The sequence below is a fragment of the Haemaphysalis longicornis genome, unplaced genomic scaffold (assembly GCF_048455015.1).
Source record: "Haemaphysalis longicornis isolate Haplotype H1 unplaced genomic scaffold, Haemaphysalis longicornis Haplotype H1 scaffold_6, whole genome shotgun sequence".
NCBI lineage: Eukaryota > Metazoa > Arthropoda > Arachnida > Ixodida > Ixodidae > Haemaphysalis > Haemaphysalis longicornis.
This window is the reverse complement of record NW_027526407.1, coordinates 95,865,931-95,889,124: the sequence shown is the minus strand read 5'-3', so window position 1 is coordinate 95,889,124 and position 23,194 is coordinate 95,865,931. Positions and strand designations below refer to the sequence as shown.

Below are 23,194 nucleotides of genomic sequence, written 5' to 3'. Positions count from 1 at the left end.
TGATTGCCGTAATAACACAAAATACTGGGACAGAGGATATAATATGTCTAGCGCGAACACGACGTAGGCCGCTGTACACCTCTCTCCTCCGCGGATACTGGGGTTGAATCACGGTTTAGACATTTTAAACGTACGAAAAATACAAATTACACCTGTTTTAAAGTCGGAAGTTGGCATATCAAAGTAGTATTTTCGAGCAAACCGTATGTAAGGCTTGAGTGAGACGTACCGGAGGGCTGGCATTTTTAATCCCACACATAATTTGTCGAGTGGGGTTCCCCACAGCCCGAAGAAGAGCCAGTGTCATAACGTCTGCAGCAAAAGCCACTGCAGCAAAAATGTTCTGCAGCATAATAACTGCATCACAAAACTTGCGTAGTATCGCCTTGTAACAATAGAAGACTTACAAGATACTCTTATTGCACTTGCTTGCGTCATTAAAATAAAAACTCCGCACTGAACGCAGGAATGAAGAACACGTAGGTGAGGTGAGAGTAAAATGGTTCACTACTTCGCTGCACGGAACCTCCGCCGAACAGAGTGTTCTAAGAACACTAAACTTTAACTGAAGTTCGTAGACGGGAAGTAAAACACAAAAGGGGAGTGCGCTCCCCTCGCGCCTCATAGTATGTGCCTAAAGAAACCTTTAAAGGGCAGCATCAAGAGTCAAGAACAGGTATACGAAATGACGCTGAGCACCGGTTTGAGCGCCGCGGTGCCGTTGACGCACTACATGGGACAACCCGGCCTAAGGCTCGCTTTTTAAAATATGAGGTGTACAAACGCATGTGATAATAAAATTGCCTCCACAGTTGCTGTGTTCATCTAGTGGAAGTCTATCTCTTTCACGCTTTCGCTTCTCATAAGAATAGCAATAGGAATCTCCGCAGCTCTTTACTGAGCGTCCACTACCCATTATTATTACCCTTAATTCATTTAAAGAATAAGATCACCTATCTCACAGTTGCTGCGAATCTGGTGGTTCTCTATCATCAGCAGGAGGTGTAATACTAATATGACATGTGCGGAAACCGAGAGCAGTTTTCCGCTCTATTAGGGCTTGTTAGCGGGCCGTTGTCAGGCGATGCGAAACAAATAGGTCCGACCACGTAGCAAGATATCCGACTACCATTTTTGCACCTACATGGCCGCGCAACAAAGACAGAGTCCCATTGTCTTCATAAAAGGCTTGTTTCAAGCAATTACCTTGAGCAGTCGCTGCTTATTAGTCCGGGAGAGAGCTGTATTCAAATGCCAAATCATTTCAAAAGATCCCTTGTGTATACCTTGAGTCAATGTCGGATGTCATCTGTTAGATCTATTCTCTCGCGAACATCGTCGTGAATTTATGCGGCATCATTAGGGATCATTTCTAGCTGTCATCGTACATTTTAGTTCAATGGTGTACTACTGCTTTTTTTTTAAGTGCACCTGTGAGTGCGAGTGTTTCTTTTTTTTAATTGAATCAATGGTAAGACACTGCGGAGAAAACGCAAACGTTTTCTATGCACCTAAAACCATCACTAGTTCCCAGGAAGGAAGCTGCCATTTATGACCGAACACCGTCCCTGCAGTTAGCGATGTCGAATAATTTTCCGACGTTATATCCCTTCAATTCAGTTTTCCATAAAAGCTTGGAAAAATCGTAAGAGTATCACAGTATTCTCCGAGCCTTTCACAAGAACTTTTTGTGAAACGGCAGAATACCTAAAGCCCCTCTGGCACAGGAGAAGCAAGGAAAGCACGTCAGTCCTAAGTGTTCAATTGGTCTTGTAAATAAATCGCAAACTGTTCTACCCTGTGAACTGGAGAAACGAATACGTCTATGAGAATAATTGCAGCTACAAAGTCGAAAAATGGCAAGGCACTGTTTTTGATAGCATGGGAACAGGGTAGCTATCTGCGGTGTGAAAACACAGCTCCAATAAAATAAGCGCCAAGTGTTTCCTTTACTGCACTTTTGCGCTCCTCAAGCAGTCTTAGTCCCGCTGTTTGGTATGTTGGAGCACTTGCTACACACAGGATTTATGAAACTACACGGCTGGTGCGTATTTTGACTCACAAGAGTTTTGGGATTTTGTTTTACAGTTCACTCCGCGAGGTATTTTCTTAAGGTCAGCAGTTTGGTCTAATACGTGAAAAGGCGTAATTAACAGTGCCATATGTAGGGTCATCAGGCTGCTATGAATTCCCGAAGTACAAATCATACTGCTTGTTGAGATAGTGGGTAATATCTACATGTTGTGCATCCTGAATACGATACCTCTAATTCAACCTCGTGGCAACGTGGCTTAAAAGGGGGACCTGGAATCCGGCTGTTCATTCATGGATTTCTTTAACCACGCTATAAGAACTCTGTAGGATTAACATAAAAGAGTTTAGGAAAACTTACGTGTTTGAAAGCGATAATCTTACTTGGGTTGCCTAAAACCAAAATATCTGTCTGTAAGTTATCCATTTGCCGCCCGAATGCCCCGTAGCTCGCTTTTTTGCCTCCTTTTTCTAACGCCAGAATTTCACCCAAGTTTATGGACTCCTAAAAACAAAGATCCGTCACTACTTTTCAATGGTGGCTAAGACGCTTATACTCCTGGTTTCTCAATACGGGTCTGCTTTAAATTAGCGCAAATCAGAATTCTAACTCAACTTAACTCTCTAACCCCGGGCTGTAAATGTAATAGTAGTACGGCAACTGCGATATACCTCTAACATACTTATCACAAACATTCTTCAAAATGTGCACATAAAAATAAACTTCAAAAATTTGCAATGTCGACGCTCTTTCTTGGGGGGATGAGACACGAATATTTATAGCCTATGTGTATGTCTGTCTGTCTACCTGTCTCTCTCTCTCTCCCTCCCTCGCTACATTCAGCCGCCTGGACAAATGTACAATTCTACAAAGACAATTTTACGCCCGAAAAACTTTTCCAAAGGAGTAAATCCGAAAACACAACGTATACTTGTCAACATTTTTTATGAAATAGAGGATGTTAGCATATTTGAGGCGAAACAGCAATATTGTTAGGAGACATTTGATACATTCGCTACAAAAGTACGCCCGATGCGTTGTGCCGAACTGGGATCATCATCAAGAAGGGATGATGAAGAAGACGCTGACGGTTATGCGCGTGCAGTTCGGTCCCCAGCTCGCGGGGCACTCTGCCTCGCATCATTATGTCGGCGGTATTTCCCGTGTTCACATATTTAAAAATATCGGGGCGCTTTATTTTTGCAATAGCACATAAAACACGCGTTGAAAGTAATGTTCTGACCCGAAAAGACAAAAAAGAACGCTTGCGTCTGCCCCTTGCCCTTCGGGCGGCTTTCCCAGAAGTGGAACGGTAACGAAAGGTTCCAGTAGATGCCCCAACAACCCATCCCCGTTTGAAACCGCACCGTTTGAACCCACTCCCTAAACGCCCTTCCCTCTTAGTCCGTCCCGTGTGCGAAAGCGATCTTCCAGTTTGAGCGCGTTCTGTAACATTCCGTTCCCGAGACGCCTTTCCCGTTTCAATCCGCCCCCAAAGCGCCCACCCCATTTGAGCCCGCATCGGTCCAACCCATTGTAATTCCTAAAGACATGCATTACCGGTTTTTAAAGCGTTTCCTAAAATATGCATTCACAGAACGGGCAATGCACTACTGTAAACTTTTGACTTTTAACGACTTGAGCATATGCACATATTTATAAAGGTTCGCGAATGTCTGACGCCGATATTGTGCTCTTGCCACAGAATTGGCAGCTGTGGAAGCGTAGTGCAAGAGATTTTTTCTGTATTTTGTGTACTTAGGTGTAGCTGAAATGATCAGCCTCTCGGGCGTTGATGGTTTAAAGCTTAACTTTGTGTTTATCTACGATATACTTATAGGATGATTTAGAAAAGTAAACAACAATCTGCAGAAATTAGAAGAATTGTCTACTTATGCTCAGCATCTTTACTCCACATGTCTCCCGTGCGATTTTATAGCCATATTTGGCTATTAGTCTCAAATACGTTGATGAATTTTTCATGTTATAGTGTTGCTTTGTTTCTTTCTATTTTTCTTGTTTTCTTTCTTGTTTCTATTATAATGGATGAATTGCTCAACTCTGCAAATATGCATTTGCAGATGCGTAGCGTTGCACTGTACGCCATATATTCAACAACTCTAAGGACCCGTTAGACGAAACTGCGTGCATTGGTTGTTATGCTTGTCTGTGCTGGTATTTTAAAGAAAAGTTCTCAAGCCCTCAGTTGCTTGAAGCATTAAATGGATAACAGCCTAAATGGTATGCACTAAATTTGCTTTATTAGGTCCTGCATGCTCACATATCTATTATCCGTAAAAACAACACTCGAACGAATAAAACATTGGGTGTTCTTAACGACTGGAGGAAACATGTGTGCAAACCTTTTCCTCCAAGAGAACATTTTATCTTTACACTTCCATGGCCATTTTTGAGACATTTGCATATAAGGTGACCATTAGCCCATATTAAAAGGAATCGGTAAACTCGGCTGGCCCCTTAATAGTTCCCGCTTTCATAAAATACGTTTTGCATTCGTCAGCCTAATTTGATATTTAAATTTTGTGAGATTCTTTTTCCGCGTATAAATAAAAAAATAGCCATATATAACCCCTAATACATTATTTATTGTATTTGTTAGACTAACCAAAACGATTCTTGGCACGATATGAACGCTACAAACTGGCACTGCGGACACGCAAGGTTTTTTTTGTTAATTCCCGTCTTTTTCTTTTTCTTTTTCTTTGCGTGTTACATATAGAAAAAAAGTGCATGTGCATTGTCATAATAAATAATTGAATACTTTGACACTCCAATGAAACCCACACCGCTGCCATAGTCCGCATGCGCGCAGCACGCTCCAGGCTGCTCGACTAAGGTGCGGTTTGAGCTGTAATTAACACACGCTGTACCAGGTCTGACGTACCGCAGCAACCTATGTGTTGTTCTTTTACTTGACGCTGCGTATCGGAAAATGGATCATTGGAAGAAGAATGTGTAGATTAAAAGGCGTGTCCCTAAATTGGTTCCGCCAGCCGTACCTTTTTTGCTGTTGAATACGTCGGACGTAACATTAATACAATTTTTATGTTATGTCGGACGTAGTAAATGTAATTTTAGGCTTTGGGTTGTGCCGGGTGTAACTAAAAACAATGGGTGAAAGTAGAGCCGGACATAACTTTGATTTCGAAAAACGCACGCCTCGGTCCGAGTCACCCGAGTCGAACTGGGTACATTATTCCGTCAAGGGCTAAATTGGAAAATACAAAACGGGAAGGTCGTCTTGTACCAGGCTGAAAGGGAGAGAACAAATTAGCAGGTTGAAATGGGAATAGCTTCAAATGGAAAAAGGCGAAATAAGAAACGGAGAAACACAAAGGGCGTTTTGCGCCGGGCTCAAACCGGGGGGAATAACCGAGAACGTTGAGTGGCAATGGGTTCAATGGGGAACCTGCCGCGTGAGCAGTAGAAATTGGTACGATAGAATGGACCTCTCCCGGGGTACGTCACGCGGAGGCCGTGACTTCACGGAAAGCGCACGTGCTGGGTGTGGCCGGGCGGGTGGTTGGCAAAACATTCGGACTGGCGCGCGGGGCGTATGCAGTGAGGCTGCATTAGACGCGCGCAAAAGTGGGGTTTTTGTTTATGTGTTGGCTTTTCTGATGCCGGTGGGCTGCTGTGCACTCGGCTACTCAAATCGTGTGAGCAAAATCAGCGGCATCAGACTTTTCGGAGTCACCAAAGAGGTAAATTTGGCGTGTATTGTGGATGCGCGCCATGTGCCGAAGGGGCTGGCAGCCAAAGCAGCGACATGGTCTGCTCTATACTCATAGCAAGATTTCCCATTCTCGAACTTCTGCTGTTCTGCAAAGCGCAGTCAAATCGTCTACATTAGCAGTCCGCGCTGATTCGTGCCATGAAATGATGCTGTTTAACAACCATCTGCTACCATGCAGCACCAGCAGAAATTTGGTCAAGTGAAATAGTGACGGGGGTGGGGGGCAGATGGAAATTTTCATGCTCCGAAATATTGTCATGTTTTGAGGAGGTAGAGCAGTGTATTAAAACACAATGAATGCCTAACCTTCTTAGGCGACCCGAAATAAATGTTTCTACGAGGGATTCGCGATAGCGGCCTGCCGCCAGATCGACAAGGACAAGTTTGGTCTTATGGGGGGATCTGTTCAAGACAAACGAAATTCATTGCTTCTATGTGCAATAAATTTTTACCTTGATCAATTATATTCTGCCTTGAGAATGCGGCAAAACAGAGATGCTTGCGTGCTCACATGTAGCATCGTGCCTTCGGGGCGAGATGGGCCTCTCAAGCGACTCGAAAAAACTCGAAAAATGTGTTCGCCCTAAGCGAACAAACTCTATAAATGTATTCTTTTGTTGCGGCCTCCCGACGCTGGCGTAGGCAGCGGGCGTACAAGGACACTAACTTTAACTGTCATAAAATAATGACTACCGAAAATTACTTCAGTGCGCTGTCGAAAGCTATATGCACTAACCATATGTGGCTGCTATGTTACTCTCACAATGACGATGAACCATTTCGCGATTTCACGGGGGAAAAAGGTAACAAAACAATCGGTCAATCACGTAAAGAATGACATCATCGCGATATTTTTATTTGAATAATTTTTGGCTTTTGCTCTTCATATTTTTGTTTCGTTGCTGCTTATTTTACTTTTTAATTCTTTCATAGTTTACCTTTCCTATTTCCCCTCGACATGAAATCGTGTGTACGCCTCTATCTCCGGGCGACGCAAAGGCACCAAGAACAGGGAGCGTAAACGCTGCCTTAGGTACCGCGCTTAGCTTAAGCGTACATCCAAAGCAACAATGATTAGCTTTCTTTGGTATATGTCCGAACACAAGGAATCTTAAAAAAACATCCTTGGAATGCGTCACAACAGCACCAACCTTCAGAATTACTCGTTTAGGCTGTTCTGTCGCGCACTGATTATCCGAAAGCGTCGCCCTTCAGTTCACCTTACGGTAAACGAAAGTGTTGCGGAGGTTGTAGATGCGGAAAGCTACATGGAGGTGCGACGGCCACAGCTAGGATAGCCAGACCCCCACCTGCAATGTAGCCGGCCAGTGACGGCCCGAACCAATGGCACATCGTTCCTTCCGGGCGCCGCGCGGCCAGGTCGGGCTGTCGGCGCAGGTGCGTTCTGCCAACCGCCACCGCACTTCGCTGCCGCAAGCAGGCGCCACCCGTCGTGCACGTGCGCTTCGTGACGTCTCGGTGTTTACATACAGGGAGAAGTCTATTGACTTGAGCGAACCTCAAGCGTGTTTACTGTGTTAAGAACAAGACAGGAGAAAACAGTGGAAGGTCGGCGAAAAAGAAAAGAGGCATTTACGTGGTGTGTCAGTGGCGGCAGAAGGGCAGGGAATCTAGGAAGCATGCGGCCAGATTTTTCCTTCAAATTTTCAATTGTTAATCTAAGCTAGGCCTGAACACATCAAATTCCCTAATCCAAACCAAACTAATTCAAGTAAGAAAATAAGTAGCATTGCTATTGTCATTGCCAACATGCCCAGCTAAACAGGTCAGGCACGTTTTGTAGGGAATGCATGTATACCAGAAAAACGCCATTTCAAGCTAGAAAAAACAGTGTGTTTGAGCATAGTTTACACAGTTTATGAAACCCCCCTCCTAATGTACGGCAAAAAAACTTCATTGTATTCCTTTACTAGGAGGGAGAGGAGAGAGGATGAGTTTGGGAGGGCGATCAAAAGATTGGTGTTGATAGCCGGTCACAGGAAACAATCAACTTTCGACGTCCGAAAGGACCCGAACAAGGGAACACGCCGAATATTTTATCGCCGCATGACAACGTAGGAAATGGAAACCTGTTAATGCAGCAGCTCCGACAACTGTATATAACAAGAGACACCAAATTTAATTTTTTTTGGTTGCGAGAAGTGTTCATTACGTAGAGCACCAGGGTATACACACATCGCTATGGCGGAATAGGTTCGCAACAGCTTTTTATATTAGGAACACAGTGAGCACGAAGGTGACAGGGAACTTGCTCGTATGACAAGCCAGAGCAACAATTACGCATTGAGGAAATATTTTTCTTTTTTGTTGCCGAGCTTTCATCAAAGCATCCGGAGGTATTGTGTTAACGTGAACGTCGATGTATGTTGCAGAAAAATGCATCCAAAAATGTCTATGCGTCATGTCGTTGTATATTGCCGAAATATACATTGATCATTCGCAGGACCCTTTCAAGGCACAAAAATTTTCATTCTCCCACAAATAATTTGGTGAATATAAATGGGAGATGTATGTTCATTCCACAGTTTTCGTCGTAGAGAATCTTTCGGCACAAAGTACCAACATGGTTGGCCTCTCTGTTTACATAAAAGTTCAGAACTATACCTAATTTTGAAGCTCGTGGCTGACTCTTTTTTGCGTATGAACAACAACCTAGCCCAAACTTACGTTATATATTTTCCTGTCTACTGTGCCCTTTGTTTGCAGTGCTGTGGTGCGTGGTGGCCAACGCAGGAATCGCAAGCTATGGTCCCATAGAGCTTATCTCAATGGAAACCGTTTTCAACGTATTTGACGTCAACGTCTTCGGAGCTCTGCGAGTAATCAAGAAATTCCTTCCCCTACTCAAAGAAAGCAGAGGAAGAGTCGTAGCCGTGGCAAGTCCTTTGGGTGCGTATCTACTAAACGGAATACCTTCGTTCCTTTTTTCCTTGGCGGTTGCAAGCTTTTGAATATGTCGGATTGTTCTTGAACGACTTAAACGTCCTGAAACTTGAAACATATCAGGTAGTGACACTAGTTAAAATAACAACCAAAAGGGAAAGCATCTTGTATTATAGTAAGAAGTTATCTACATTGTTAAAGTCATGCACCCTAAGAGCTGATATTAGCGTGAAAATGGCTAATAAACTACGCAAATATGCTTCAGATATAGCACTTACCAGTAAGCAAAAGAAGTAAGGGTAACTGAACAAATCAATAAAATAAAGTGAAGTTTGGGGAGCGCTACGGTGCTTTTGATAAAACGCCTGCATATTAAAAACGTGACATTTTCACGTCCAGTTTGTGCCAGCTGGCACGATGTACAAACGCGAAGTATAAACACGGTCGTACAGAGGAAACGGGCTATAACACGATGCCTCCAAGTATCCGCCTTTCAGACGGACATATTACAGGACAGTTTTGGCTAGCACCGCCCTGGTAGCAAGGCGCCTAGCTTCTCAGTATGCAGCATTCAGGCTTCATCCAATAAAGAACGTATTCTTGCAAAAGCGTTTACTCAATTCGAGGCGATCAGTTAGTTCAACTGCGCACATTTATGTGACTTTAGTGAATACACTCGCATTAAGGATACTCTGATTTAAAGCATCGGGTCTTCACAAAATTGCTTTCAGGATAATATCTGCCCCTTGGGTCAATCACCACCCAGATGAAGTGGACAGTGCTACCGGGGACGTGCAGCCAAGTAAAATGCTTATTAGAGTTTGGGTTTGGGCTAGTTGGTAGCGGTAATCCATGACTTCGTGTAGCGCCAACAAAACGATAAGGACAAAGGGGGCGACGGGTAAAGCGCTTGTACCCGTCGGTCCCTTTGTCCTTGTCGTTTTGTAGGCGCTACACGAAGTCACGAGTAAAATGGTCAATCTGGTGGAATCAAGGACCTCGAGGTGGCTTTCCCTTTCCCCTCACGCCCTTTCCCTCTCTGTTCGTTCCTCCGGATGGAGGTGTTTACGTTAACACGCTGCTTTAGAATGTGGAGTAAGCTCGGCACGAACCGCAAATGGTGTGGCACTACCATTAGCGTAGGTGCCGTGGGCCATGTGCCCGCGACAGAGTGAAGCCAGCGTCACCGCATCTGAGCATGGTGTCGGTGTCTGAGGGCCACTTGTTTCTAAGTGAATTTCGACTCGAGGTAACCAAACAGGAGATAGGCGGCCAACACTGTCGGAGGACGCCGAGAATTGGTGGTAGTGTAAGGTGCACATGACTATGAAGTGAGGGACGCATGTGGGAAAGACGCCGCCGCATAGTCGCTTTGCTTACAGAAGTCCCTCCCTTTGATTACTGTTTTTTTTTTGTAGTTTCAGTGGTGTGTATTATTTTTGCTAAAAGAAGAGAAATTTGTATTTTATATCAAACAACACGGGAAGCTTGTTAAGCAGTTGTGCATTGCCTCAGCCGTTCTTAATATAGTTTTTCAGAAATTCGGTGCGGAAATTTGTGAACGCTTTTACCGCAATTGCTGTTTGAAAATCGGTTTTGTCTATTGTAGCAATCACGCTCTTGGTCCTTTTCAAAATTATGCACGGCCGCGTGACTGTTTTTATGCATGCTTCATGGTCAATCACCGCGCTGTTTATATGTCTGATCTTTATTCCGTTCTTTCCCGATGTAAATGGACCCTTCTAGGCGCTGTTGAATTATCACTCGATGAGCCTGTGTAAAGTCTCTATTTTGGGCACAAAAATTTTCTAGCAGTAATTTCTATCGCTTGAGGTGAATGACGTTTTATTCGAGTGAACATTTTTGGTCATGCCGAAATTATTAGGCACGGTGTTTTCAAGGTGCTCACACTCCTTCAACCAGTTTCTTCCAGCGTACCGTGCTGTGTCATCCCTGTGAATGAGAAGGACTGATATGTTTCTTGAAGAAAAAATTTATTTGCCTTGCCGATGACACCAGTTATAAATCTGGAATGTGGAGATCAAGGAATTTCAATTAAATTAAAAATGCTACCACAATATCCGAATTACCCCATTTTTACTGTTTCTGAAACCTAAGTAAAATGCTCTGTGCAGTGCTATTTTACCCGCTGGTGGCACGCTGAAATGCACAGATTTATGTTGTTTATAGAAATCCTAATTTGGCAGTATTCACTGCGAAATACAATGTCGTTTGCAATATGATTTGGTAACGAAGGGTGAAAATATCCGCTCGTTTGGGAATGCAGAAACAAAAATGGGAGTTTACGTTTCAGTGAGTACAACGTCCGCTCATGAAAGCGTCTACAGTGGTGAGCGTTTCAGCTGCACATCATCACAGGACCACTAATTCTCTTGTCAGAATAAATGCATATACGTTGCATGTTTGTATCAGGGTATTGTTGTTCGCTTTCGGCAATTACTACAAAAAAGCACTATTATAGGCCAGTTCTAATTCTTGGTTACTAATGTTGCATCTGAAGGTAGTGAGACGGAAAAATGGAGTCTAGCGCCATTTCATCCGTTAAAGAGCATCCTAAAGCCGAATGTTGCCAGCATGTACATCGAAAAGGTGGAATGTTTCAGCACAATTTCTCAAATGAATGTTGCTGGTTCGATAACAAATCAAATCCAGCGTTGAGACGGCACCAGCATGCTGTAGGGACCTGTCGTTGCTCCAACGATATATGCAGTTTTATAGACAAAACATATATAGTTTATAATTTTTTATCGAAAAGAAGCGCTGCACTGTATCCCGCATTTTCGACTCTTCGTTCAAAGCGCTGAATTTCTAGTTATCCGTGTTTTGTAACATTCTTTATGTCCCGTTTCTTTTTCAAGGTCATTTCACTCTGCCTATGACGGGACCGTACAGCATGTCTAAGCACGCCGTGGTGGCCATGCTGAACGCCTTCCGCCGGGATAATCCAAACATAGGAGTCGATTTCATTGCCATCGATCCTGCAGTGTACAGGTCAGTGCACTAACGAGATGGTCATGCAGAGGCACTTTGATCTGACACTTACTTGTTACGGAAGCTTTGTAGTCCAACATCATGGTAGTGAAAAAATTTACTCCGATGCAGCTTCATGAGAGAATACCAAATTAAAAGTGACAACCAAAAAACGTTTTTGTTGCGTACAACCTGAATACCTAAGAAGAAGATTTGACCCGAAAAATTATCAAAGTTGCGCATGAAATTGTAAAAAAACATGTGTGAAGACAATGTATTTTCGGCTAGCCTGTTTATTGAATTTGCGAGACGGAAAATAAAAGCCCCACTTGTAAGTAGGGCATAAAAGCAAGCGGCTTTCCTTTCTGCACCTACACTTGTATTGAACTCAGCAGTAGACGTGTATGTTCAGGTTCTTCCTACTTACGAGTACTGAAGCTTAAAATGGCCAGTTTATGAGGCAGCGTGTAAACCTAAACGCCTCGGTACTGAAGATAAAAGCGCGCAATGGAAAACGTTGGTACTAGTGTGTTGTAGTGGGGCATAATAATGAGTGTGAATATGCTTTAAGGCGTCAAGTATGTTATCAGTGAAGGTTACTTCGCTCAGCCCATGTATATACCGCTTAATACCAGTATATAATTTATATCCCCATATTATGCGTAGTATGGTAACATAAAAAGCGATCACCATATTGTTAATGAAATAAGCATTTTCGATTTTCTATAAATTATTTCAAATTTCTACTTGCGATATATTTACTTTGAATTCAATACGTGTAGTTGCATGATCACATGACTTTGTGATTTGAGTTTGTTGATTCCAGTTAGCAGGCAAAAATGTTATTACCGGTTGGTAGTAGCTAGAGTAGTTTTATGCAATATGGTCATTCCGTAAGAGAGAAAGGCCTTAAATGTGAATTGAAAATGGTATTGTTACTTGTGAAAATTACGATTACCTGCGATAAAACGTGTCAAAACATGAGCATGAAAAATCGAGCGTTCTAATGCTATCAGTAATGCTACGAACAAACTGCTACGTGTAAATATGGTGGAAACACGCAAGTGTCCTATAAATGAACGTTCTAGGTCAGCCCGCAAATAAGCCTACGAAGAAAATTGCGTTAGCAAAAAAAATTGTAAATAATACAAGTCAAGAAGCGGCATATCTTGGGCAGTATTGAGAATCCTGTTTGAAATTAAAATGAAAACATGCACTGAATATCTGCTTGCTGTTTTGCAACTGTCGTAGCAATTCCTGTAATTTGCTGTCGTAGCAATTCCTGTCGTAGCAATTTTGCAATTCCTGTCCTTCATTTGAACGCGCTTCCCTTACACTTTCGCTTTTCCTATGCTGTATGCAATGAAGGTTTTTTTTTAATTTAACTTTCGTGTAATTCGCTTTGTTCGCGTGCCATCTGTTTGTACAGTGGGCGTAATTTTTTTCCCTTGTGCATGGTTTTCCTGCTTGGAGCATCACGAGCCGAAATATTTCATTATAGCTTTTTGATAGAGCCTTTCTTCCACATCATTTGTAACCAACAGTTTCTTATTGGCTATAATAAAAACTAGCTAAAAGTGAATTTTGAATAAAAGGATGCCGGGAACCTTGGTATACTTAGTTTGTCTCAAATTTGCTGAAGTTTTCTTAGAACTGAATAACATGAACATATAGCGGCCATGCCAGCAGCTTTAGAAATTTGGAACGGTCACTTGCCGATATCTATTTTGCCTTAAGTGACTCTATCATGATCTGTGACGAGGCGGCTGGATCTACACAGAGACAAGCAGAAAAGAAGGCCCAAGCAGGCCAAGGATTTTGCGTTTACAAAGACAAGGAAAAAGAGTCGTTCTGAAGTGGGTCGACAAGGTCATAACCCTACACACAACAGAAATAGGAGCCAGTGCCTGTTAGGAGCTCGTTGAGCGGCAAAACATAGACAAATGTAAGGTAAGACAATAAAAAAATTATCTTGAGGTGACTAGGTAGCATCCACCGAAACATTCGAGTAATACTAGTCAAGTTTTAATTTGATTCCTTATATTTTTCGCTTTAAACAATAATTAAATATCACGTTGTTAACGAAATACTAACTGACATCAGCAGCACCTAAGAGCAAGGTCGGAATAAATATGCGGACAGACTACTGTGTGAACGGCATCACTGCTGAGATATTTATAGGCGTATACCCAGCAGCGGTTACGTGACCACATCAACAAACTGACAGTCCCTGCGTTTAGACTAAGGTGTCTTAGTTGGTTCAGAACTCTCAAGCATGTTTGCGCAATTCCGGCATTTGCGAGTAGAGGGAGCGCGGCGCTTCTTTCCCAGGTGACGCTCTGCGCGTGCGGCACCGCGGTAGACCAGGAAGTAGTGTGGTAGACCATACTGTCTTCGCAGCGCAAGGGCGACGTGCAAGATCCTGAATGGAGGCCGTCGAGACGAGGGGGTCAGGGACATTTTGATAGCGCTCCGGTTGATAGGCCTTGACACAGGTGGGCCTCAAACGATCACGGGAGAAAACGGCGTCACAGCGGGTTACGCACGAATAGTCGTGCGGTGGCCCTGTGCGAAGACTGATTAGAGGGTGCAGTACAGGGCTACAAGTACGCGTGTGCTGTCATGTAGACTCAGGTCTCGTTTGCACGCCTAACTGCTTTTCAGCCGGGCCCACGTGCAGTCTTTATATATTCAATGGGTTGGCCGTGCATGGGTTTGAGCGATGATTATCATTCAGTACCTCATTTTCTCTTCTAAAGACACCGCAGGGTTTAAACAAGTTGGCCTCTACCCAGAGATTTTACAAATGTGGATGCTAGTAATCAAGCTGCTGTCACGCGAGCTGCCTATAACGCAGAAAATGTTAAAAGCCAGAAAACAGGTATCAAGGCTTTATGCACTTTTTTTCTCTACCCGTTTTCAGACCTTTCATGCGGTAATGAAGCTACGTGTAGGATGCCTGTTTGAGCCTAGCTACGCGTAACTGCTATTGAGCAATGTTGCGCATTTATTACTTGGTGCTTTAATTACCACCAGTGGTGGTAATTTAGTTACTACTACTGGCACCTTTCATTTATCGCATAATGACTATTTTCATGCCATGTTTACCCTTCTTCTAACGGTGCGAACTAACCAATATTGTCCATTTTCCTTTTTCCAGCATGTTTCTCTGGTTATTGTAGTCTTTCTTTACACACGTTTTGTATGTTAACCGGACGTTTTACTCTCACCAACACGTAACTACAACTAACCGCATTATCCTGGCTTCAAGCTAGGCTCACTCATATATTCCATTTTAGGCTTCAGTTTCTTATTCCCCATTGTTTTACTCATACCAGTAAGTGAAGTGTACAAGCGTTTATTATCCCGTCTTTTAAGTTGGACAGTCTGCAATAATTGATTGCGCTCCATTCTTATTCACGGAAACAGTTCCCTCAATAAGTACGCGTCTCCTCTCGCAGAAATGCTAACAAGAATCGAGCATTCTGCACCACCTATGACTCCTGCTCGTTTTTTTGTTTATCGCCTTTTTTTCGTATGTGTAACCATTATTGAGTACTTTTCATTATTTTGGTTTTTCAGGACAGTTTTGAATTCGGGAACATAACTTTCTACTTGAGGCTAGGGCTCATTTTTTTTCTTGGGTCGTTTCTGGCAAACTCATTTCGAACACCATGCTCATTGCTAAGCGTTCTCAGCCACCAAATTCCCGTTTAAATGGCCTAGCAGGCTGGTTGGCTGGTTTTCGGCCCCCTAACACAAGTGCGCTCACATCTATTGTTATTGGCTTAACGTAACCACGTACTCGTAAAATCGAAGACTCTAGAGCAAATTTTAAGGCATCTCAACGTGAAAGCATCGTGCAATTGAACGCCTGGGATGGTTTGCGTACACTTCCGTTCTCAAGGGGCTTTATCCTCCTGCCAATTGATACGATTTGCAGTGCGATCTGCTCCCTTACGCTTTATGATGGCTTTCACAATTCTCGCACGAATTGAGGAGCAGCTGTTTTCTGGCACCATCGTTTGGACGGGTGACAACGATTGGGTACGTCGCAGCCCGTCTATTCCCTTCTGAGGCTATGGTCCTCGGCTAAGTTCTATCTACTGTGTAGTGTAGCGGATGGACTCCTTTTGATACTACAAAGTTTCGGTGTGGACGTGTGTATTCATCGTTAGTTTAAGTTTATTCATATTTGTTGTTAGTCTCACGGCACTGCGTTGTGATTGTAGTTCCTCAACCAGCTTTGGAGGGGCTCTGCTGTCTCACTCAGCAATACTACGTCGTCCGCAAACCTCATATGATTCAACTGTCGTTCGTTTATCCTTAATCCTGTATTTTTCCAGTCAGGCCTTCTGAATACACCTTCGGACATACTGTGAAGAGTTTTGGTGAGGTGGTATCTCTCTGTCATACTCCCTCTCACTAAGGAAAGTTTTGCCGCTTTGCATGCCCGTACATGCCTTATACATATCCCCTAGGAGCCTTATTCGTATTCTCGCCTCTTTTAATGCTTCCTGCCTGGCTGCGTTGTGTACTGAGTCAAACGCTGTCTCATAGTCTATAAATGCAATTTAGAGGGATTTAGTTTCTTCTGTGGTTCTTTTATTACCTGATTGATGGCATGGATTTAATCGATTGAGAACCCTTTCCAAAACTCAGCCTGCTCCATGGGTTGTTGGGAATGTAGGCTTCAAATCTGTGGTTACCAGTTACTTAGCTAACCAGCTCGTAAACAACTGAGAGTAGGATGACGAGTGTGTAATTATTAAAATTGTAGGCCGTCGTCACCTGCAGCTTTTCTTTTCATGACCTTGAAAGCCTTTTCTACTTCTTCTTTAGTTACTACTGGGACATCTCAAGCTAAGCCAGCGGCAATGACAAAACTTACTCAGAGAAGAGCAGGTTAACATTACGCAGAGAACGTACGGGATAACTAAGGTAGCAAAACAATTCTACACTGGGGTGTACGCCATCGACGTTAGACCAGAGGAAACGAAGGGTACTTTTAGTGTAGTTAAAAAACAGCACGTTGTTTGCACGACACATTAAGCAGATTCTGTAAATAGGAAGATGCGTACTTTACTCACTTCATCTAACTGTGAATTGGTGTGTCCAATCGCAGATCTTTCACAACAACGCTATACGGACGAGCCTACTTCGTTGCTTTTCCGAGTGTGGTTGCACAAGGTGAATAGTGCGGTTGTGGAAACATTTTCGTAACGACCAAACTCGCCTTTGCTTTTGCAGGACACCTCTGCTCAAGAAAAACAGCAATCAAATGGAGCTCTTGATAGCGGAATTAGAACACAAGTCACCAGAGGAAACCGCCAATTACCACCAGGATGGTTTGAAAGAGTACATGAAGACCACCATAGAGAACTTTGAAATGGCTGTCCGAGAAAGCCCTGAAGAAGCCATTGATATGCTCGAAAATGCGGTCAGAGAAACTTACCCCCAGACAGCTTACAGCTCTCCTGCAGGACTGGATGCGCCCTTCACAGTAATCTTCACTCATGCCCCAACAGAGTTGGCCGACCACGTAATGAGATTGGTGGGAAGGATTCCGCCTTTGTTAAAAAAATTAAAAATTAAACAGTAATGAATTTACAACACTAATAAGCAGAACTTGGAAAAGAAATTGGAGGGGGGATTTTCAACCCCTGATACCCGCCTACAACTGTTTGTGTTGCTTTTTGAGGGAACAGGCCTTGGTTACTGTTGGGGCGATCCCGAACGTCCGTTTGTACATTGCAGAAAATACGCCTCCTAACGGCTCTATCACTGTTCTCTGAGGATGCCGGAAAGTATTAAGATGCACAATCTCTACCAAAAAATGAATTGATTAGGCTTGGCACAGAAATCTTGCTTATTCGCGTTGGTGAGGCAAGAATTCGGAGCGTTGCTGGATATACGGTGCACGTATATAGTAACTGGTGTTCCAATCGGGCAGCGTTTTCCAGCACATGGCTTTAAATTTGGATTTATTAGCGTTTTAATTCTTCCGACTAGTAAAGTAATAAATGTAAATCTGTACAAATACAAGGAAACCAAAAGTAAACACGTTTCTTACTAAAAATAATGCTTTCGTAGCCATTTCAGCTGTTTTACGACGACAAACTGAGATCATTGAATAGAACAAATTATTAAGTCTTAATTTATCTTTGTCGTTCCCGCTTCATATCATGGTGTCCTGAAGCAGGACATCAAAACTGACCAATTCTAAGCTGCATACACAAGCTGATAATGCCACGATGGGCGGCCTCATGCAAGACGATGCACAAAATATAAACAGTAAACGAACAGCTGGCCATATCGCTTCACCACTCCCGGCACCACTGTCTAAAATCAACCGCTTTTGTTGGTTGTATACAATCTTTCGGGAAGGGTCGAGAGTATCACTCGTGTGCACTTCGTTTTCGTTTGTGCGAGATTTCTAGTGCAAGGCAAAGCTTTGGATCAAAATTCAATCTGAAACAACCATGCCGCAGGGGGTTCGGAGGTTGCTTTCGGTAACTCGTACTGGCTTAGTCGGACGTCCTTGCAAAGCCTATCTGCACGTGACGGCATTACCACCCCTACATGCTTCTCCTACGAGCATACAGGTCATCTCATACCGTAGACTAAAAATAGGGCCCTCTTCACGCTGATATCGGCTAGCTTCACACAACTTCAAATATAACGTGATGCTTATCCCTACTCCATCGTCACAACCGCCTCACTTTAATGCAGGATATGGGCGTGCACATCCGTCCCTTGGGAGCGAAATGATGCCACCTCGTCATTACCTTTATCTCCTCCTCTTGTCATGAGAAACATCCCTAAATGACCCAGCCCCTTCCTGGCCTACAGGCAAAACTGTGCCGCTTTGCGGATTCAACCGCATTGAGCGGGTGTGACACGCTGCACCAGTGACCACTAACTGAGGAACTCGAACTTCTGCGCTGTTGAAGGGTTCGTGTAGAGTTTGCTTTCCTCTGGAACCGCACAATTCGAAGCTTTTGCATACTCACTTTGGGATGTTATGGCAGGTTCAGGGCCGTAGTGGGAGCGGCTCGCAAGTGACGACACAGGGGTCTATATTGCAAAAGGGAACTCGTTATAAAACATAAAAGGTGGAAAAGGAAGGAGAAAAAACAGAATAAAGAGGTCCCCAAGTCAAGCGTAGCACGCGAACACACTCTCGCAGCCAGAAGAGTCCGAGTTCAAGCCGCGGGGAATTTCAAGGGGCTCACAGTTTTGGCGGCGGCGGGAGCGGCGGCGAGTAGAAGCTCCCGTCGAAGGCCACTACCACTTGCGGTTGTCGTCGTTGACGCGGCGTGGCCCCGGCAGCGGATTACAGTTACGGCGCCGTGACGACGTGAAGGAGAATCTGGTCAGCGGTAACACGAGCGGTGCTTGGTGTAGCGCTCCCGCAGTCCGGGCGACTGCTGCTGGAGCGCAGGGGTTTCACAGAATCGGCGTAGCCGCATTCTGGTCGACTGCCGCTGGTCCGCCACGCTAACTCGGGTTAGACGATCCGCTGGTTGCCCTCGATCCCTTCTCGATCTTTCTCGAACGCGAGCCCCGTTCCTCTTCTTTCTCGCCTCCCTTGTCTAAAGACGCCTTCGGATCCTCGCTTCTTCTTCCTCTTCCTCTTCCCTCAGCCACTCGCGCGCTTGCTGCGTCTTTTCCCCGCTATTTCTTCTTGTTTTTCCCGCGCTCGGGGCACTTCATGACAACTTGAATGGCACGTGGAACTACACTCCACAATGAATGGGAGTGGAGCTGCAATTTACAAATCGTGTCCCAGTGCTAAAACGCAAAATGGCGACTAGTACTTTTCTACAGCTGTGGGTAGAATTTCCAATGATGGGGAGTTTTTGCTTGCAAACCAATGTTCAAGCGGGCTCTTTTAGGTTTGGACGACATTGTCATGCGTTTGCTACAAAAAAAGATACAACTGCACTGACCCGCTAGGAGCGGTGTCAACGTGGTTGCGTACATATTCAATTCACGTTGGTCAGCGAATGTTTGTAATATAGAAACCTTAGTGTCTGACCTTCCATTTGGTAAATTTATTATTTATTTTCGTGTGTGGGTACAGTGCAATACTAGCCTGTTAAAGCTTGGGCCTTGTGAAGCAGAAATAGATAGGTCTTCATATAGAAATAACAGATGCATCCCGAATCTGGGTGTGCCGGGAATGTTCTTCTACTGGGCCTGCAGTGTTGGGTAATTTCGTGAAAGGTTATGAGTAGTGTGGGTCCGGCGCTCCTGCGTGGTCCGGTGGGCGAGGTCTCTGGCCATGAGATGGGCGTGTTCATTGCCTCTCATGAAGGAGTGGGCCGGTTGCCACACAATGGCGACCTTCCTGTCCGGCGTCTTGCTTTCAAGGATGCGTAGCGTCACGGGTGCCACCCATCCCGACTTGAAGCTACGGCATGCCTCTCGTGAGTCTGTGACAACGGTCGTGGTATTGGTTTGTGTGAGGGCGAGAGCGATGGCAAGTTATTCGGTTTACTTGGCCGTGGCTCTTGGAATGAAGGCACTGGTCAAGTGCTTACACCCGTTTGTCACCACGGCCACCATGGCTCTTTTACCGTTTTAGTGGTCTGCGTCGGTGTAGGTCGTCGTCAGGACTCGGTAGTAAATCTTATTCAGCGGTTTTTCGCCTTCTTCTCTACGACCCTGATCGTAGTTCGGGGTCATATTTCTAAAAATAGGTGAACTACTATAGATTTACACCACGATTCCTCGATCACCAGCGACGGGGGCTGGTCTCGCGGAACCCACTTAAGTTTGGTCAGTACACTGCTCCCGTTTATGTACGAGCGAGCCGTACCTTTTAATTTCGCGAGTGGCCCTCAATAAGTTCCGATACTGTATTGTGCATCCCCATACGTAGTAACGTGTCTGTGGATGCGCTCATGGGTAATTCGAGGCTTGATTTATTGAGTTGCATAGGGCCCGTCGATCTTGTCCTGTTCCGTTCTATTCAGAATGACGCATGAAGTCGCGTGCCGGGACGGACATGGTTAGCTGAAATGGGGAACCAACGTATCTAAACTCAGCTCAATAAAATGTTTTGTCTCTCTCTCTCTCTTCATTTATAATGGCAATTACGAGTTTGTGCTTCATAAAACCAGTATTTCAAAGTGGGCTTCCCTAATGTTGATGTTCACATTCCAGGCGACGTATTAAAAATGCTTAACCCCCTACATTTTCGCGTATTTATTTCCCACAAAAGGTGCTAATAAAGTTAGTGGGCATACTTTAACTGACTTACTGTGTCGCGAATCAAAGCGTGTATTGAGCCATTTTATGAATTTAAAACTATTTTCTACATAGAGCACCATCTCATGTATTACCAAAGTTATTATGAAGCACCCTTTTATTCTCGGAATTCTAATTTCCTGAGACAGAATACAAAAATCCAGGTTCAGTTTATCTAGCCGCAGTATGGGATCAGTTACATTAAATATCAGATTAACGTAAACAGTTCAACGTCGTTATAAAAATAATAATATAGCGAATTATCGGCTATAGCGAACTAACACGAACTTTGGTTGGTCACGTTTGATTTCAATGACACTTATTATTTTTAACGAAAGTGAAACTCTGAGAGCCGCTCGCCGTATTCGGTATGCAAATGAAATATCTCACCAGTAGGCTAAGAAGCTACTTGGAAAAACTCCGGGCGTCCGAAACTGCAGAAGTAGAAAAGGCCCCTTTGTTCATGGACACTGTGGAAATCTTCATCATGCTCAGTGCTGTGAATAGCCACCAGACGAAGATCTCATCCTTCCTCAAATAAATAGGAACGCAGGCCTGTTTTGTCATGTGAACAATATTGTTTTAACTTCTCGTTTCATTTTCTGGTTCATTGAGCTTGAAGTGGAACAAGGAGAAAGGTAAGGGTTATCTTGTTTGTGGTAGGTTCGAAGATTACAATAATGCGTTCTTGTGTCAATGATTTTTGCGTGCGCCAGATTACCGATCCGTCGGAACCGAATTTTAGCTCTACTGTTACAACGAATATCGCATATAACGAACTAGATTACTTTCCTAATTCTGTTTGGTTATAAACAGGTTCGAAAACTATGGCCCCGGGACGCTTCCACCCCACATATCCAAAAGCTACCTGGAAGGATGATGATTTTTTGCCGCGTATTGATTTCCGTAACGCACATTATTCTCTTTTGAGATTTTCGATATGCCTGTAAGGCCAACGAATTAATGTTTGAATGCTATTTTGTAATGCGTAACCTCGCGTTAGCGTAGAGAAGTATGAGATTGCGCTGATTGTGCAGTTATAAAATTTAGGATGAAACTCTAATCAACAACCACTTTAACCGTTGAGGCCACACTAATGATTGTTGTGGAATGTACGATTCTTTATACTGATTATGAATAAACTTTATTGGAGACCAGGTGCTGATGTTAGGGCACCCGCCCGGTGGGAGGCTTCCTTAGTCCGGGATGCCTTGGGCTATGCTGGCCATCCGTGCCCTCTCCACCAATCGTCGCTGGTGTGGAAGGTCGGAGCTGGTCAGCAGCTCCACCCACTGCTCATAAGTAGGGTTGGGGTTAGGGGTGAGGGAAGGGGATTGCTGGCACTCCCATACAATGTGGTACAGGGTGCCTGGGTGGGGGCAGGAGTTGCATGTGGCAGGGTATTGGGTGGGATACATGGCATGTAGCAGGGTGTTATGTGGGTAGGAGTTTGTCTGTAGGCGCCGGAAGGTAGTAGCTTCATCGCGAGAGAGGTTCGGGTGGGGGAATGGGTATTTGCGACGCTCGTTCCTGTAGTGGGCGAGTATTTCGGCGTATGTTTGCAGCGGGGTGGGCTTAACTGTTGCTTCCGATGGGGGTTCGTGGCCCTCGTGGGAAACGCCCGGTGTGAGTGAGCGCGGGCAGCGGCGTGTGCCGCTTCGTTACCCCCGAGGGATTCGTGACCTGGAGTCCAAATTATTTGCAGTTCTGGGAGTAGTTTTGCTTGTTGCAGAATTTTCAAGGCGGGTTGTGATATGCGTCCTTTTAGGTAGTTCCTGCAAGCGGCTTGGCAGTCAGTAACAATGGTTAAAAAGTCTTGGCCTGTTGTGGCGGCAAGGGCAATGGCAACCTCTTCAGCTGTTTCGGTGGAGTTGGTGAAAACAGACACTGCAGCGAGCTCAGTTCCTCTGGCATTAACCACGCTGGCGGCTTGTGCAGATTTGTGGGGGTATGGCGATGCATCTGTATATCGGGTGCAGGGGAGGTGGTGGTATTGATTATAGATGGTGCGGGATCTTGCTGCTCGGCGTGCTTTGTTGTAGGTGGGGTGCATATTTCTTGGGATTGGAGCAACGCGAATGTTTTGTCGTATAGCCAGAGGGATGCGAATTTTCTGGTCGTGGTTGGGCGGTATAGAGTATTGAAGTTTCAAGAGCGTTGCCCTACCCGTTGGAGTTAGTTTAAGCCGCTGTATTTGAGAAGTGAGGTGTGCCTCTTCGATTTCTTCCCATGTGTTGTGGACGCCAAGCTGCAGG

The 23,194-nt window shown here is 44.4% G+C and overlaps 1 protein-coding gene across 1 annotated transcript in view; it reads left to right on the top strand.

The window, feature by feature from the left end:
* Positions 1-21,458, top strand: part of LOC144141061 (retinol dehydrogenase 7-like) — a 31,485-nt gene extending 10,027 nt beyond the window's left edge. The window contains exons 3-5 of the mRNA XM_077672570.1: positions 8,517-8,699; positions 11,573-11,705; positions 16,935-21,458. Coding sequence (XP_077528696.1) covers positions 8,517-8,699; positions 11,573-11,705; positions 16,935-17,286 — 668 coding nt within the window. The 3' untranslated portion in view covers positions 17,287-21,458. The remainder of the gene's footprint in view (positions 1-8,516; positions 8,700-11,572; positions 11,706-16,934) is intronic.
* Positions 21,459-23,194: the final 1,736 nt, after the last annotated feature.